This window comes from Onychostoma macrolepis, chromosome 20 (assembly GCF_012432095.1).
Source record: "Onychostoma macrolepis isolate SWU-2019 chromosome 20, ASM1243209v1, whole genome shotgun sequence".
Classification (NCBI taxonomy): domain Eukaryota; kingdom Metazoa; phylum Chordata; class Actinopteri; order Cypriniformes; family Cyprinidae; genus Onychostoma; species Onychostoma macrolepis.
Window position 1 is genome coordinate 10,125,046 of NC_081174.1, and position 15,182 is coordinate 10,140,227.

At 37.0% G+C, this 15,182-nt stretch overlaps 1 protein-coding gene across 3 annotated transcripts in view; it reads left to right on the plus strand.

Annotated features, from left to right (window-relative positions):
• Positions 1 to 5,867: 5,867 nt before the first annotated feature.
• suco (SUN domain containing ossification factor) overlaps positions 5,868 to 15,182 on the plus strand; it is a 51,516-nt gene continuing 42,201 nt past the window's right edge. For all 3 annotated transcript variants that reach the window (XM_058755466.1, XM_058755467.1, XM_058755468.1), the window contains exon 1: positions 5,868 to 6,141. In XM_058755466.1, the coding sequence (XP_058611449.1) occupies positions 6,089 to 6,141 (53 nt within the window). In that variant the 5' untranslated portion in view covers positions 5,868 to 6,088. The remainder of the gene's footprint in view (positions 6,142 to 15,182) is intronic.

Here is a 15,182-nt window from a genome sequence, read left to right on the forward strand (position 1 = left end):
GCCTAAGTTTATATATATATATATATATATATATATATATATATATATATATATATATATATATATATAGTAAAGCGAGGGCAGTGGTTTTGACAGATATATTAGCCTACCATTTGTATTCCCAAAGTTTAAATCAAACTATAGTTAATATAATGAAACTATGGTAAATTTGTGGTTACTGAAGTTTTACTACAAATAGCATAGTTATGGTTACTATAGTAAAAACATGGTTAATTTTCCAAAGGGCTTTAATGAGTTAACACATGCCTTTTTAGAGCGCTTTTAGCTGTGCAGTAGCGCGGACGTTTACATTAGTTTAGCGGGGAAGATCCCGAGGTTGCCAGATTTGCGTAAAAACATCAGACAAATGTCCATTCAAAGCTAGGCGGAAAACTGCAGGCTTAGAAATACTGTAACACTTGGCAACACAGGAAGGTACTGGCAGATCGCAGGCCGGATTTTCGCAGAAAAAAGGGTTCAGTGAATCTGAAAATGCACACACTGTAAAAACTGCTAAATATAACGACTTTCTACTTGGGGACCTTGATATAAATGTAGTTGAGTAAAAAGTACGATATTTGTCTTTCAAATGTAGTGAAGTTAAAGTCGCAAGTTTCCAGAAAAAATAATACTCAAGTAAAGTACAGATACTCAAAAAGTGTACTTAAGTACAATACTCAAGTAAATTTACTTCGTTACTGTCCACCTCTGTTTACAGTAGTGATGAGATCTCACTTCAGCGAATCGTTTCTTTCCCAAGAACCGTTCATTGAAAAGAACCGTTTCTTTTCTCATTTTTATTCAGAGAATAATCATAATCACAATAATTTATTTAAAAAAAATATGCAGAGAAATTCAAAAATAGGTATATAATATGTTCATCCCATTAATATAAAAGATTCGACTATTTTCTACTACATCACAGAGGTTGACCAACTGATCAAGTGCATCAGTTCAGCTTGAGGTGAGGAATGTTTGCACCAAAAAAAAAAAAAAATTAATTAATTAAAAAATAAATAAATAAATGAAAAAACCGAGATGGTGTGATAAAATATACATCTGTTGATTAGAGATATTACACACATACACACACACACACGCATATATATATATACAGTCAGGGTTCAGGCTGAGCCACGGCACATAGACTCCAGGGCTCGACATTAACGCTTCATTAACGCCAGACAAGTAACATGATTAAAACATCAATAACTATCTAAACACCAAAAACACAAGTATTATTCTGATTTTATTACATTTGGAGTAGCAAGTGGTGAATCGTGGATATAGCTACTGTATATAATGCATCTGTTGCTCACGCAGCCTCTCGAGGAGAAATCATAATAAACTCAGCATACTGAGGTAAAAAATCAAAATGGAAAGTTTTTTTGTTTAACAGTTAGTTAGGCAACATCACACATTTCTCTATGGGGTTCAGGTCTGGTGAGTTTGCTGGCCAGTCAAGCACACCAACACCATGGTCATTTAACCAACTTTTGGTGCTTTTGGCAGTGTGGGCAGGTGCCAAATCCTGCTGGAAAATGAAATCAGCATCTTTAAAAAGCTGGTCAGCAGAAGGAAGCATGAAGTGCTCCAAAATTTCTTGGTAAACGGGTGCAGTGACTTTGGTTTTCAAAAAACACAATGGACCAACACCAGCAGATGACATTGCACTCCAAATCATCACAGACTGTGGAAACACTGGACTTCAAGCAACTTGGGCTATGAGCTTCTCCACCCTTCCTCCAGACTCTAGGACCTTGGTTTCCAAATGAAATACAAAACTTGCTCTCATCTGAAAAGAGGACTTTGGACCACTGGGCAACAGTCCAGTTCTTCTTCTCCTTAGCCCAGGTAAGACGCCTCTGACGTTGTCTGTGGTTCAGGAGTGGCTTAACAAGAGGAATATGACAACTGTAGCCAAATTCCTCGACACGTCTGTGTGTTGATGCCTTGACCCCAGCCTCAGTCCATTCCTTGTGAGGTTCACCCAAATTCTTGAATCGATTTTGCTTGACAATCCTCATAAGGCTGTGGTTCTCTCGGTTGGTTGTGCATCTTTTTCTTCCACACTTTTCCCTTCCACTCAACGTTCTGTTAACATGCTTGGATACAGCACTCTGTGAACAGCCAGCTTCTTTAGCAATGAATGTTTGTGGCTTACCCTCCTTGTGAAGGGTGTCAATGATTGTCTTCTGGACAACTGTCAGATCAGCAGTCTTCCCCATGATTGTGTAGCCTAGTGAACCAAACTGAGAGACCATTTTGAAGGCTCAGGAAACCTTTGCAGGTGTTTTGAGTTGATTAGCTGATTGGCATGTCACCATATTCTAATTTGTTGAGATAGTGAATTAGCCTGGTAATACCAAACTCTGCTACTTCGCTTTGCTTCGTAGACAGAGTCTGGAAGGGCATAATTGACAAGCTTTTACTTTTTCGTGGGCGGGCGCTTGTCTGAAGTTTAAAATCATTGGTGTACCCGTAAGCCAATCACATAACGGTTGGTTATGACGTATGTTATGCGCCGGCTCAGCCGCCTCGAACTTCCACTGTAAACACAGGTATGCGGTGAAAACAAAACCATCGAGCGAAACACCGGAGTGAAGATGGCTGTGAACGACTTTTGCAGATTATGTGAAGTAAATCTACGCATCCACAATTATCGCCTTGCCGGACTTTGGCCTCCCCAGTTTCTCGCTGACGATCGGTAACAGTTGATAAATTAAACTTTTCCCAAAATCTGTCGGTAGTAGGGCCACAACATCACCTCCATTCAAAATGTGAACCAAACACTCTTCTTGTTCGGGCTTCAGCTGGCAAGTGCCGGGAATATTCTCCACAACAGAGCGGATAGCATCCCGTGTCTCCGTGTCCGCTGTCGTTTTAGATTTCCCTCACCTAAACCTAAACTACAATCTTAAATTCGGCGCTTAGCGTCTACGTCACGGCTCACAGCCCGCCCTCTGTTCGTTGGTTGGCCCGGCTGCTGCGGAGCCGGAGATAAACTGGGAGATGGTCTGCTCAGAGCCATGTGTCTCTCTATGGCTCTGGGTCTGCTATATCAGACTGAGTACAGAAGCAAAATGAAATTGAGCGGAAGTACGAAGTCTGACGTAGTCAGGCTAATAGTGAATTGGTGGGTTTTTGTTAAATGTGAGCCAAAATCATCACAATTAAAAGAACCAGAGACTTAAACTACTTCAGTCTGTGTGTATTGAATTTATTTAATACACGAGTTTCACAATTTGAGTTGAATTACTGAAATAAATGAACTTTTCCACGACATTCACATGTTGGTTTATGTGGTTTACGGGGACTCTACATAGGCGTAATGGTTTTTATACTGTACAAACTCTATGTACTATTGTCCTACACCAACCCTACACCTAAACCTACCCCTTACAGGAGACTGTCTGCATTTTTAGATAAAAAAAACAAAACACCATTTAGTATGTTTTTTAAGCCTTTTGATTTACGGAACATAGGCAGTGTCCTCATAAACCACCTTCAAATTGTAATACCTCCGTCATACCCATGTCATTAAACAAATTTGTGTCCCCGTAAACCACATAAACATGCACACACACACACACACACATATATATATATATATATATATATATATATAAAGCCGATGCTATAGCCTATGGAAGTTTTTTCCTAACAAAATTCAAATGAAAATTAAAATGCCTGAAAAGATCAAATAATAAATCAAACTCTCAAAACAACTACTCAAATGATAAATCAAATGCTCAAACTATCAAATGATAAATCAAACTATCAAAAAATGGCTTCTCAAATGAGAAATCAAATGCTCAAATGTATTTGATATTTAATTTTCATGATCAACTCAGTATAAACCTGTCATAATTAAATGATAAATAAAATTTTCAAACTATAAATCAAATGCTCAAACCAACATCGCAAACGGCAAATCAAATGCTCAGATTGTTTGCTCAAACGGAAACCGAAAACGGCCATTGATAAATCAAATGCAAATGACGAGTGCCAATCAACTAGCGTGGGCGGAGCTTTAAGGCAGAACTGGGTACCTCATCCACTGTTGAGTAACTTGCTTTCTCCTGACTCTTTGTACCTGCAGTTGCCTCAGTAACTCGTTCAGGTTTGCAACCGCCACCTTTATTTTTGCCAAATAACACATACTCACAAACATGAAAAGGTTAAACTGTTATATTAAGCCTCAATAAGCATGCTTACAGAAACAGACACACACATACAAAGACATACATGCACACACATTTTGTTGCAGATATAGATATTTGAAATAAATTATAGTTGACAATAGTTTTTGCAAGTCTTCTTTTTTTAAGAGTCTATATTTCTCTGTGATCATAATATGGCAAAATTGTAAAAACTGACAAAATGGTAAACTTGAATTAAATGTGATTTTAAATGTTATAACAGTGATTTTATAATATCTCCATGAGAAAAGCTATGAACAGTTCTGTTTGAGAGTTTAATAAGCCCATTAGTGGTCTTCCGCTGCCATCTAGTGGTTATAAATAGCAATTTCTCATACAACAGTGTTTTCTGGGTATATTTGGCTACACCCTTTTATTAATGACCCTGTTACAGCTTACCAAATGACAACATTCAACATTTTTTTTATAATTATTGATCTAGAGAGTCCAGAGAACATTACTATAGTGTTTTGATCGAGATCGAGCGAGAAACCAGGGACTAGTTCGCAAAAGTAGGTTTTCAACATCATTGAGAATAACTAATGAACGATTTGATTGACAACATTAGTCCTAGAGGCAAAGTTGTTCACAATGAGGAGCTCTATCATATGTTATGAAGATCTAGTGTTAATGTATGAACATGTTCTACAATTTGAGGTCATTTTATACAGAAATATTGTGTTTTTGAGGCCTTTTTAACTGTTATAGCGCCAACTAAGGTCAGATCTCCATGAAACGTTGCATGGCTGTTCAGAGTCATCTGACACGTTTTCACCAAGTTTTGTAAAGTTTTGAGTTTTCGTTTAGGTTTTATAGGCTTAATTTATCAATGGCCGTTTTCGGTTTCCGTTTGAGCAAACAATCTGAGCATTTGATTTGCCATTTGTGATGTTGGTTTGAGCATTTGATTTATAGTTTGAACATTTTATTTATCATTTAATTATGACAGGTTTATACTGAGTTGATCATGAAAATTAAATATCAAATACATTTGAGCATTTGATTTCTCATTTGAGAAGCCATTTTGATAGTTTGATTTATCATTTGATAGTTTGAGCATTTGATTTATCATTTGAGTAGTTGTTTTGAGAGTTTGATTTATTATTTGATCTTTTCAGGCATTTGAATTTTCATTTTAATTTTGTTAGGAAAAAACTTCCATAATAGCCCCCCCCCCCACATAACAAATCCCAATTTAACCCCTGTATACAGTATATATATATAATTCTGGTAAAGGGCCAAAATTATTGCGTCTGAAACTTTCTATGGGTATTTTTTTCCTCAAAATCTAAAATGAAGTTATTAAAAACAAAACATATAGTTTTATGTTATTATAGGTAATTTAACTGTTGAACGGATATTGAAGTGTTTATAAAGTCGAAGAATTGCTCTGCCTATGAGAGATTATTCTCAAGTAGATGACTGTCATATTTTAAACCTCACACGAATTAAACACGAAAGGGGTTAAATATAACAAAATAGCTCAATTATTCTCCCATATGAATGTTCTAGCAATATTTCAAATCTATTATCTTAGAGGTGACGCGTCTGCTGACAAAACTTCCAACTCATCTAGACCTCGAGGAGTGGGCGGGGTTACAGTAATACTTGATTCCTATTGGCCGAGGCCGGGGCAGGAGGAGCCGTAAGCGCTGGGCAGCAGAAGCAACAGCAGCATAAGCAGAAGAGAAGCAGTAACGCAGCCAGCGCTTCTCAACGGGGGGTTTAAAAGAGAAACTAGTCCAACTGTTTGTTCTGGACTGCCAAACACACCCCCTTACCTTAATACAGTTGTAAACAATTAGCATTATTAGCTAGTCTTGGCCTCTGTCGTATTAGAGGTGAATAGATAAAAAAGCGAGGATGTTGGTCCCCGCGGGAAGATAATGAAGAAGCTGCGCGTGTTGTTGCTGTGCGCCGTTTTAGCTCTCCTGTGCTGGTGAGTCAAAAATATTTTGTTTGTTGAAATGCTATTATAACGTCTCTTCCTTTCAAGCTGCGCCATAAAAACACTGATACTTTGACACCGACATCATTTACCACTGTGTTTCTAATGATAGCTTCATGCTAGATGCTAACGTTAGTTCAGTAGCCTGAGAGGTTGGATGTATTTTTAAGCTTCCTGTCAAAAGGCGTCCTATTATATGAGCCAAATACTTTTTTATATAATTTATTATTGTGGAATTGCTTGCATCTTGTAAAGAAATGTGCTGACAGCCTGTTGAAAGGAGTACTGGACCACCAGCTGTCCACTATGAATATAAATTGTGGATAGAGGGTACACAATGTACAGAAAACAGACAGCCCACCATGTATTGTTAGGCTTACCAATTCTTTATGTGAGCATTTAACAATTTTAGTAGTATTTTATGTGTGTTTTTCATTTTTTTAAGGCTTTGTTGAACTTGGGCATCAGCTTATATAGGTTAATTTTGTGGCAGCAATTTCTATGGCCATTATGAATTATGGTCAGTTTTTGTTTTTCAAGCTTAGTATATAGGTAAAGCCTCATAGAAACTCTTTCAGACCATGAACCTCTTGGATTGCATGTATTTAAAAGTAACAGGCTGCTGTCCAGTTGGCTGGACTGCTCGAGCCTAAATTTGCCCTGACCACTGTAGCAAACTCTGTTACTTTGAGAATATTTAATGCATTCAAATATGTGCATATCAATGATAAACTGTGCTCGCTCTCTGTGCCAGGCTGATGTGGCATCCACCGTGGACAGGTGGTGGATTAGGGTTGGTCATATGTTGACTAAGCACACAGGGTGCTGACGCAGGTCACAGTACCTGGTGTGAGACGAGAACACAAATACACCCTGTGCCTGCCGCCGGACATCCTATCAGATTGATGATTTTAATATATATGCGAACTCGCTGCTATTTTCATAACGGCTGATTACAGAGCTTGCATTACTGTGCTTTTGCACAAGAATTGATATGCTAGAGATGTGAGACAGAAAGATGTCCGCTTTTGGTTCTAGCAATGTAACCTTGTAAGTAAAGGTAAATGGAAATTTTTTTTTTAACATTTCGAGGATGTCTTCATATCTAATGGCAAAAAAAAAAAAAAAGAAACGGTGAGTTGCATAAGAATTGCATCATATGCTCAAACTCGCAGCTCATAAATACCTGTGTTGTTGTTATTTGGCATACTTTGCTAGCTTTTATTACTTGATTGTTTTTTTTGTTTTTTTCATGTTTGCATGACTTTCAGAAAAGAGCAATCAAAGAATCTAAAATTAATGTAAAACGACACGTAAACATTTTATTTCCATAGTTTGGATTGCATACCAGAACAGCAAGGGTTTCACAGCATCATCTGAAAAGTAAAGCCGCTTCAGTTACATGAATGATTATATAGTTTTCTTTTGGAACAACATGCACAGATGGAGCGTGCATAGGACCAGAGACTTGTATTTAGAAGGTAAAATGAATGTTTTCTGCTTCAATTATAAAATAGGTCTGGAAGGCCAATCATATATTTCTGAATTGAGTTGTCATGTTTTTTTATCTTTAAAATTTTTATCTCAGATTGCAAAAAATAATGTAAAAGGTCACACTAGAGGATAGACTTATTTAATTTTCTTTATTGAGACAATAAATATCCAGATAATGTGCAAGGTGTAGAGAGGGGCAAATAGCAGAGAACCTGCATGTATTGTTGCCATCTTTCAGCATTTGGGGCTTTGCAGAATGGTCCTTTTGTTTAGTTGCAGAATTACAAAAACAGTCAGAATATTCAGTTTTTTAAATCTAGTTTTAGAAAAGCAGGATAATTGAGTCATGTGAAAAACGATTACTCTGTTTAATATATCAGCTTTTTTGGAAAGCTTGCAGCACTTATAAAAGACAGATGGGTTAAGTTTAATCAGATTTGCTTTGTTCAAACTGCATCTCATGTTGAATGATCATATATGCGCTTATGGCTGGGTGAGCACAATAGAGTCATTACTTTTAAAATGGAACAAAATGGTGCAGAACCGACTACTTGTAAGTTCACTCTGTTTTAGTGGTTGATCTTGATCTTGATCTTGAGAAGCACTCCTCACATGTGTGTCTCCTGTCCTGCTCTCTTTAGTCTGCTTCTATCTTTATGTTGCCACATGAGTGATTGTTTTCAATGAGCAGTGAGGGTAAAAAAAAAACACAGCGTTTAAAGGGAATAAAGTTAAAATAGTGAGAGAAACACACAGCCTGCAGTTATGGGCAGGACATGGCGCTGCTTTGGCACACAATCAGACCCACAGCCAGAGGCTCTTCTCCTCTCTCTTCCTTATTCTTTCTTTTCCTCCTCCTGTCCATTTCCTTCTTATAATAGCTAAGAATGTAACATACTGCTGTGACATCTTCCTCCACGCCTCCAGCAACAAAACGCACAGGCTCATATGCATGCCTTGAATTCTTTGTGAGACATAAACAACGGTCCCCTTTCACAGAATTATTATGAATGCTTATTAAATTTTTTAACTTTTTGTGACTTTTTTTAAATGCTTAACATTGTTCATGTCCATGTGAGCTGCAGTGATTTAAATGGGGATGAATGATTAGCTGTACTAATTGGCTTGTTCATTACTAGTCGTGACCCATCATCCCCAGAGACGGTAAAAAATTTGACCTGCTAAGCATGTCCCACTCTAAACTGCCCGTCACCCACCTTGGGTCTTGGAGTGGGCTTCAGGTTGCCTTAGAAACACCACCCCTTGGTCATTGGGTCCATTTTCTCACTTGGCATTGAGACCATACAAAGAATAATTGTACTGTTATGCAATTCGTCTGGATAAAGCAAACCCTCCTTGGCCCCTTTTGTGGGCACCATAGCATGGCCATAAGGGGAGGGGCCCCATGTTCCCTATATGACTGAGTACACAGTCTGCAGTAATGTCAAAACTGGGGAAAAACCCTCCATTACAACCTTGGCTTTCTGAGTTTGCATTGTTTTCAGTCATTGTTTAATGAACAGTGAACCGATCATTCAACTGGTTTAAAACATGGGAATGTCAGCATATTGCATGTTAACCTCTCCTCTGTTGGGAACCTTTATGTTCACTCTTCTCTAAGTGTGGGTTGACATTTCAACTCGCACTATGTGTTGACTGTAATAGAGCGCTGCATTGATGACATGCTTTTCAAGGCTAAGTTAGCATCAGCTTGCTTCCCTCGACAAAAAACAAAACAAAACAAACAGCAGAATTTTTCCATTGGCTTTTTGACCATTAAGTTTATGCTTAAATACAATCAGCATAAGTAAAAAGCTAAATGTAGGCTATAAACAGACTTAATCATGGTCGCATGATTTCAACATCAGCATCATTTAGCTTCTGAAAAATCTTTCAGTCTTTATTTAAAAAAAAAAAAAAAAAAAAAACGTTTTCCCTAAAATTTTCAGTTAGAATAGTTTGCAAAAGAGTGATTTACCACAATGAGGCGTTACCTGTTCAGTATGATGACAACCTCTAATCACATTTAGGCACTTGTTAGCAACCACCTTTGTCAAGACATGTAAAAGCTTTAAAATAATCACGTGGTTATTACTGATGTATTTAATGTTGTAGAATGAAACGTTAAATTATCTTGAGGTTGTTCACAAAAAAACCTTATTTCAGGCATTTTCATTCAAAAAAAAAAAAAACCATTAACGTCAGGACAATGGAACTGAAAGCACTAAAACACTAACTCGATTCTTGGTTTTAGCCAGCAAAAATGTCATCCATGCACCGCACTATTTGTTTTAATCAAAATTGAATATTTATTTGCATGATCATTTCTTCTATTTTTACTTTTACATTGGTCATCATAATATTCACTTAAAGGTAATCTTTAATTATTAGCAGCCAGAAAAGTTTTGTATTGTTGCATCCATAAGATATTGTCAATAATATTCTTATACTTCTAATGAAAATAATACATTTGCTCACTAAAGTAAACCAGCATGGGTGATGTCTAGTGTTTAATGTTTGACATCTCCTCTCTAGCCACTCTGCATGTTGCAGGTAATTTAGAGAAAGAAAATGTAGCAAACATGTGTAGGTGTTTGGTGTTAATCTTACTCTTCATATCACAGATTGGGTGATGATTAGGGATGGGCGATATGGACTTAAAAATATATCACGATATTTCTGGTATTTATTGCAACAACGATATCAATGACGATAATTCAGGGAATCCTGTTCTGTAGAGAAAAGTGTTATTTTTCCTATTTTTATTCGTGACCATTACAGGGCTCCAGACTCATTCTTCCCACTGGTCGCTCTTTTGTGACTAACTTTCTCAGTTGGTCGCACGAGCACATGATTTGGTCGCAATATTTATTTTTTTTTGGGATTAATCAGTGCATGCTGATAAACTTTTATCATAGTTTATAGTTATATGAAAACGAAAGTGATTAACATTCAACCCGTTCTTTTTCATCAGTATTATTTGTGATTTAAATTTTTAAACCTCTTTTACTGTGTTATAAGCCGGGCTTCGAATTCGCGATCTTGTCACGTTTTACAAGAAAAGATAATTGCCTGTTTTGCTTGCATACATCTACACACCTTTCACTTTTTAAGACTAAAACAAAAGAAAGATTCATTGTTATTCTTAATTAAAAAGCACAGCAACAATAAAACAGTAAGATACAATGACAAACTAGCTTACAAAACATTTATTTAAAAAAATGAATAATACAAGGCATGGAATACACCACATGCTGTATTATACCAACTTAATAAATTACAGAGCGTTTAGCAGACACTGAGGAATCAAATAAATAAAAAAAGAGAGCCTCCATAGCGCAAAGTGAGGTAAACAGCAAAGATAACAAGCTTTTCAAAATGAAAACAAAAAGAAAAGTAAAACTAAACTTGCTGTCGGTGATAGTGCTTGCATGTTTTTTTATTTATTTTTTCCCCACAAGAATACCAACATGTTCACCTTTGGTTTAAGAAGCAGTCTTTTACTTTACTTTAACATTAAAAAAAACCATCCATCGTTTCCTCAATATTTGCTTCATTTTTGCTGTGCGCACCTTCGCACTCCTGCTGACGCGGCGAATATAAACTAGGCTCTACGCTCTATAAGCGCTGCACAGTTCAAAGGAGTAGCACGGTTTCGTTATGCTTTCATTTTTGTTTGATGTTTCTCATATGCAACAGAAATGGCAGCGCATATTAAACAACGCGCACACAAAATTTAGTCGCACCGGCAGAAAAAATGGTCGCACTCTGGAGCCCTCAGTAATGTATTGACTGTTTAATACAGGAAGGCGGAGGGCGCCCTTGTGCAGAAACTCCACATATCCATGGCAAAAGTAATACTACTGAGGATGCTCTATGAAATCCCTAGTATGGACAAAGGTATTCAGTTAACATTATTGCTGAATAAAACGCACAAGTGAGATAGAGAAATTTTAACTGATCAAACTTGAAGACAATAAACATACGATTGCACAAAATATATGGTTTATCTGTGTTCAAGCAATCTTGGGTAAGGAAAGTATATTTATAATGCAATGCTGATCGACATCGCCTTTATCACTGTATATAATACTATCATTCTGTAATATGAAACCACGTCTGGTCACAAAATATTTTTATTTCAAACACTCGACTATGTATTAAGTTAATTTGGAGAAAAAGCATGAAATTATATCTTTGTTGGACAACAGGTTTGTAAACAGGCTCATACACATACAAAAATTTATCGCACACGTGCTACTGTAGTACATTTATTCAGACCGATTTTTTTCTCTCCACATTGTCGCACACAGAAATATGTCAACAACTAGACTTTATCGTTGTTATCGCGGAAAGACTAATTCTTATCGTGGGGAGAATTTTTCCCGGTATATCGCAAACGATAAGATATCGCCCATCTCTAGTGATGATATCATTCTCAAAGTGCCATGCATGCCCTCCCTAATAATTTTGAAGCTTATGTTTAGCTTATACCTTCAAACCGTTTCCTATTGTTGCAGCTGGATCTGTGTGGCACATATAGCAGGATGAGGCTGATAATGATTTAGCAGGATAATACTTTCAGTCTGAGCTCTGAGTAGTAAGCAATGACGTTATATAATTGAGTATTAGATAAGAAGGATTGAATTAGGAAGGCAGCTGGTCTGCCAGCCCCTGTACTTTGTTTGCTGGTCTGTCATGGTATCGTGTCTGCTGCTGTATGAAGCTGTAGCTTTATTGATTAATGCTAGTAACATTGTATAATCATAGAGTATAGGTAGAATGTGAAATCACTGATCCATGCTTATCAAATGTTTGCTTTTATCACATATGGATTGATGTTTTTAAAAGTAAAATGACTGGCTTGTTCTTCATCCGACCGGGTCCTATTATGTAGCCTGTTCTCACAAAAACTACAGCACTACATGTTGTTACAATTATTTAGTGTTTTTTTTTAGTTTACATTTTCAGTTTTCAGTTCATGTGACGGTTTCTTAATTTCACTGATGAGTCCGAAACACAAAAATGCTTGGTGTCCTGCATACATCACCAGAGAGAAGTCTGACATTTCATCGGAAGAATGTGTTGACATTTTATCTACTTGAAATAAGTGACTGCATAATCCATGAGTGAGCCTTAATTTTGGGCTAATGTGGTTTGTCTACAATATTCAGAATTTGGAGTGTCCTAAAAGAGTGACTGTGTGCTTTCCGCACAACCTTTCCTTTACATCTTTTCGTCACTCTCAGCAAACATATGAGGCTCTTTCGTCTGAGATGCGTAGCAAGATCCACAAGCAATGCCAAGTTTGCCATTTTCAAAACCAGTTCAAACACAATAAACACCTTTAATACAGACCCAGATTACACGCATCTCATTAGCCAGCCGTGCATACGCATATCTGCATTGTTATTCAGAGAAATCTCATAGCTCAAGCTATAAGGCAGCTTTTCTTAATCTTTCACTGCACGGTGAAAATCTAGAATGAAATATCCATGTAAAAATTCATCTTAACACAAGGTCACCCAAAGTATGTGATTTATGTGTGGTTTCAGTTGTTCTTTAACTTTTTTTTTTTTTGTCAATTTAGAATACATTTCAGTATGAACGTTATTAGTGAATCTTGATTTGTTTGTGAATAAATCTGCGTTTGTACATAGATTTCCTGTACAAAAATCTGTGCATATGCACACTTAGTAAATAAGACCCATTTGAAGTGGTTCAAAACACCATGATACTAGGGTGTTGTGGGTTGTCCAGTTATGAGGTTACTAGGGTGTTCTGTGTGGTTGCTAGGTGGTTAATGTGGAGTTCTGGGTGGGAGTCCAGCCCAAAGTCTCTGATTATTCTGATCCCTAAGATAGTCTCTTCCCTTCTTCAGTCTAAGTCTATACTCTAATACACTACTGTAAGGTTGTTTAGGAGCTCTTGGTTGAGTTTGCTTTGTGAGGGGCCTCATTTCCTCATGCACAGACAACCGAGCAGTCATGCTTTCAGTGAGGCGTGTGTTTATATGCATGTGCAAGTTAAAAAGCCATTTGTGCTGCCTCTTACATAAGTCCATTACATGAGGGCTGTAACAGTGGTCTTGTCTTTGGGCCCTGTTTGTCATATAAGCCTAACTGTTTTTAGCATGTGGATGGGTAAGAAATATCCGTGTGCTGACAGCCTGACTCAAGGGGAGAAAGGATGACTCTGAACATACCTCAGGCTGATAGGATGGGGGTTGGTGTGTACGTGAGATATGCTAGGACAAACATTTTTTCAGGAAAAAAAGAAGGTTGTCCTTTTGCATTTGGATTTCTTGTCTTCATTCAAGAAGGCACCTCTTTGTCTTGCTTGTCTGGTATTTTCACTGGAACGTTTTGTGGTTCCTCAGAATTTCTCAGTCCCAGAATTTCAAGAGAAAAGTACAGCATCACAGCATGTGTCAATCCCTAGTGTTCAACTGTTCTGAGGAACTAGCTTCCTGTTTGAGTTGTGACATAGGTTCTGCTTGCTTAATGATGAAGGAACCATTCGTAATGAATTGTGACAGCATAAGCTGTATGTTGATTCAGCACATCGCTAATTTAAACAGTAGAATTTGTCGTTAAGCCTAATTTGTTATTGCCCTAATTTTGTAACTAGGGATGAATCGATAAACTGTGTGCCCAATATTTTTGAATGATATGCACATTTTCTACTCGGTCTGTTATTGGATCTGTAAATGCCTTCATTTGGTAAGGCATTTAACATTACACAAGTGTTCAGAGCAAGTAATTTTCTTAACAACTTTGCATTATTATTATTATTATTACACACTGGTTATACACAGATTGCTATAGGTTATATATATGTTATACATCAAGATCAGCATTGAGCTACACATAATGTGACAGTACTTTCAGTTTCAACAATGCTGAATGAGGTTTTGTGAATATATTTACTTAATATTCCTAAGTAAATCAGCCCTGTTTGCTGTTGTAAACATGCCATTTTACCTCATGGTGTCACGCACACTTATTTTCCATTTACAGATTCTCACTTCCTTGTCTTGTTGATGCCCATGCCATGGGTCATGGTTTTGAGCAGAGTGTGTTTTTTTTTTTTTTTTTTTTTTTTTTAGTTCTTAATGTCTTATCCAGTGAATTAACACAATCTGTAATGTTTGTATCTTTTGAACTAGCTCATTATAAATACATTTTTGTATTGTAACACAACTGGCAAAGAAGACACTGTGCATTGTGTGAAATGTGTGTAATTTAATACAGATTTTAGTGATTCATTGGTGAAAAATGTCAGGACAAACACTCTTAATTAGAATAAAACAAAATAATCCTGTATCGAATGCATTAATGTGCTTTGGCTCAAGAGGCAGAAAAGGAAAATTGGGTTATGTTTAATTAAACTGTTTTCATGGACGTGGACAAACACATTTTGCTGGCACTCAGACTGGCTCCCTTTTATTTTGCTTTCACTCGTTTGATTTTCTTTTCCAGAGCCAGACAGGTCCATTATTGTGTCTTCTCTCGCAGTCTTTGTATCTCTCTTTTCTG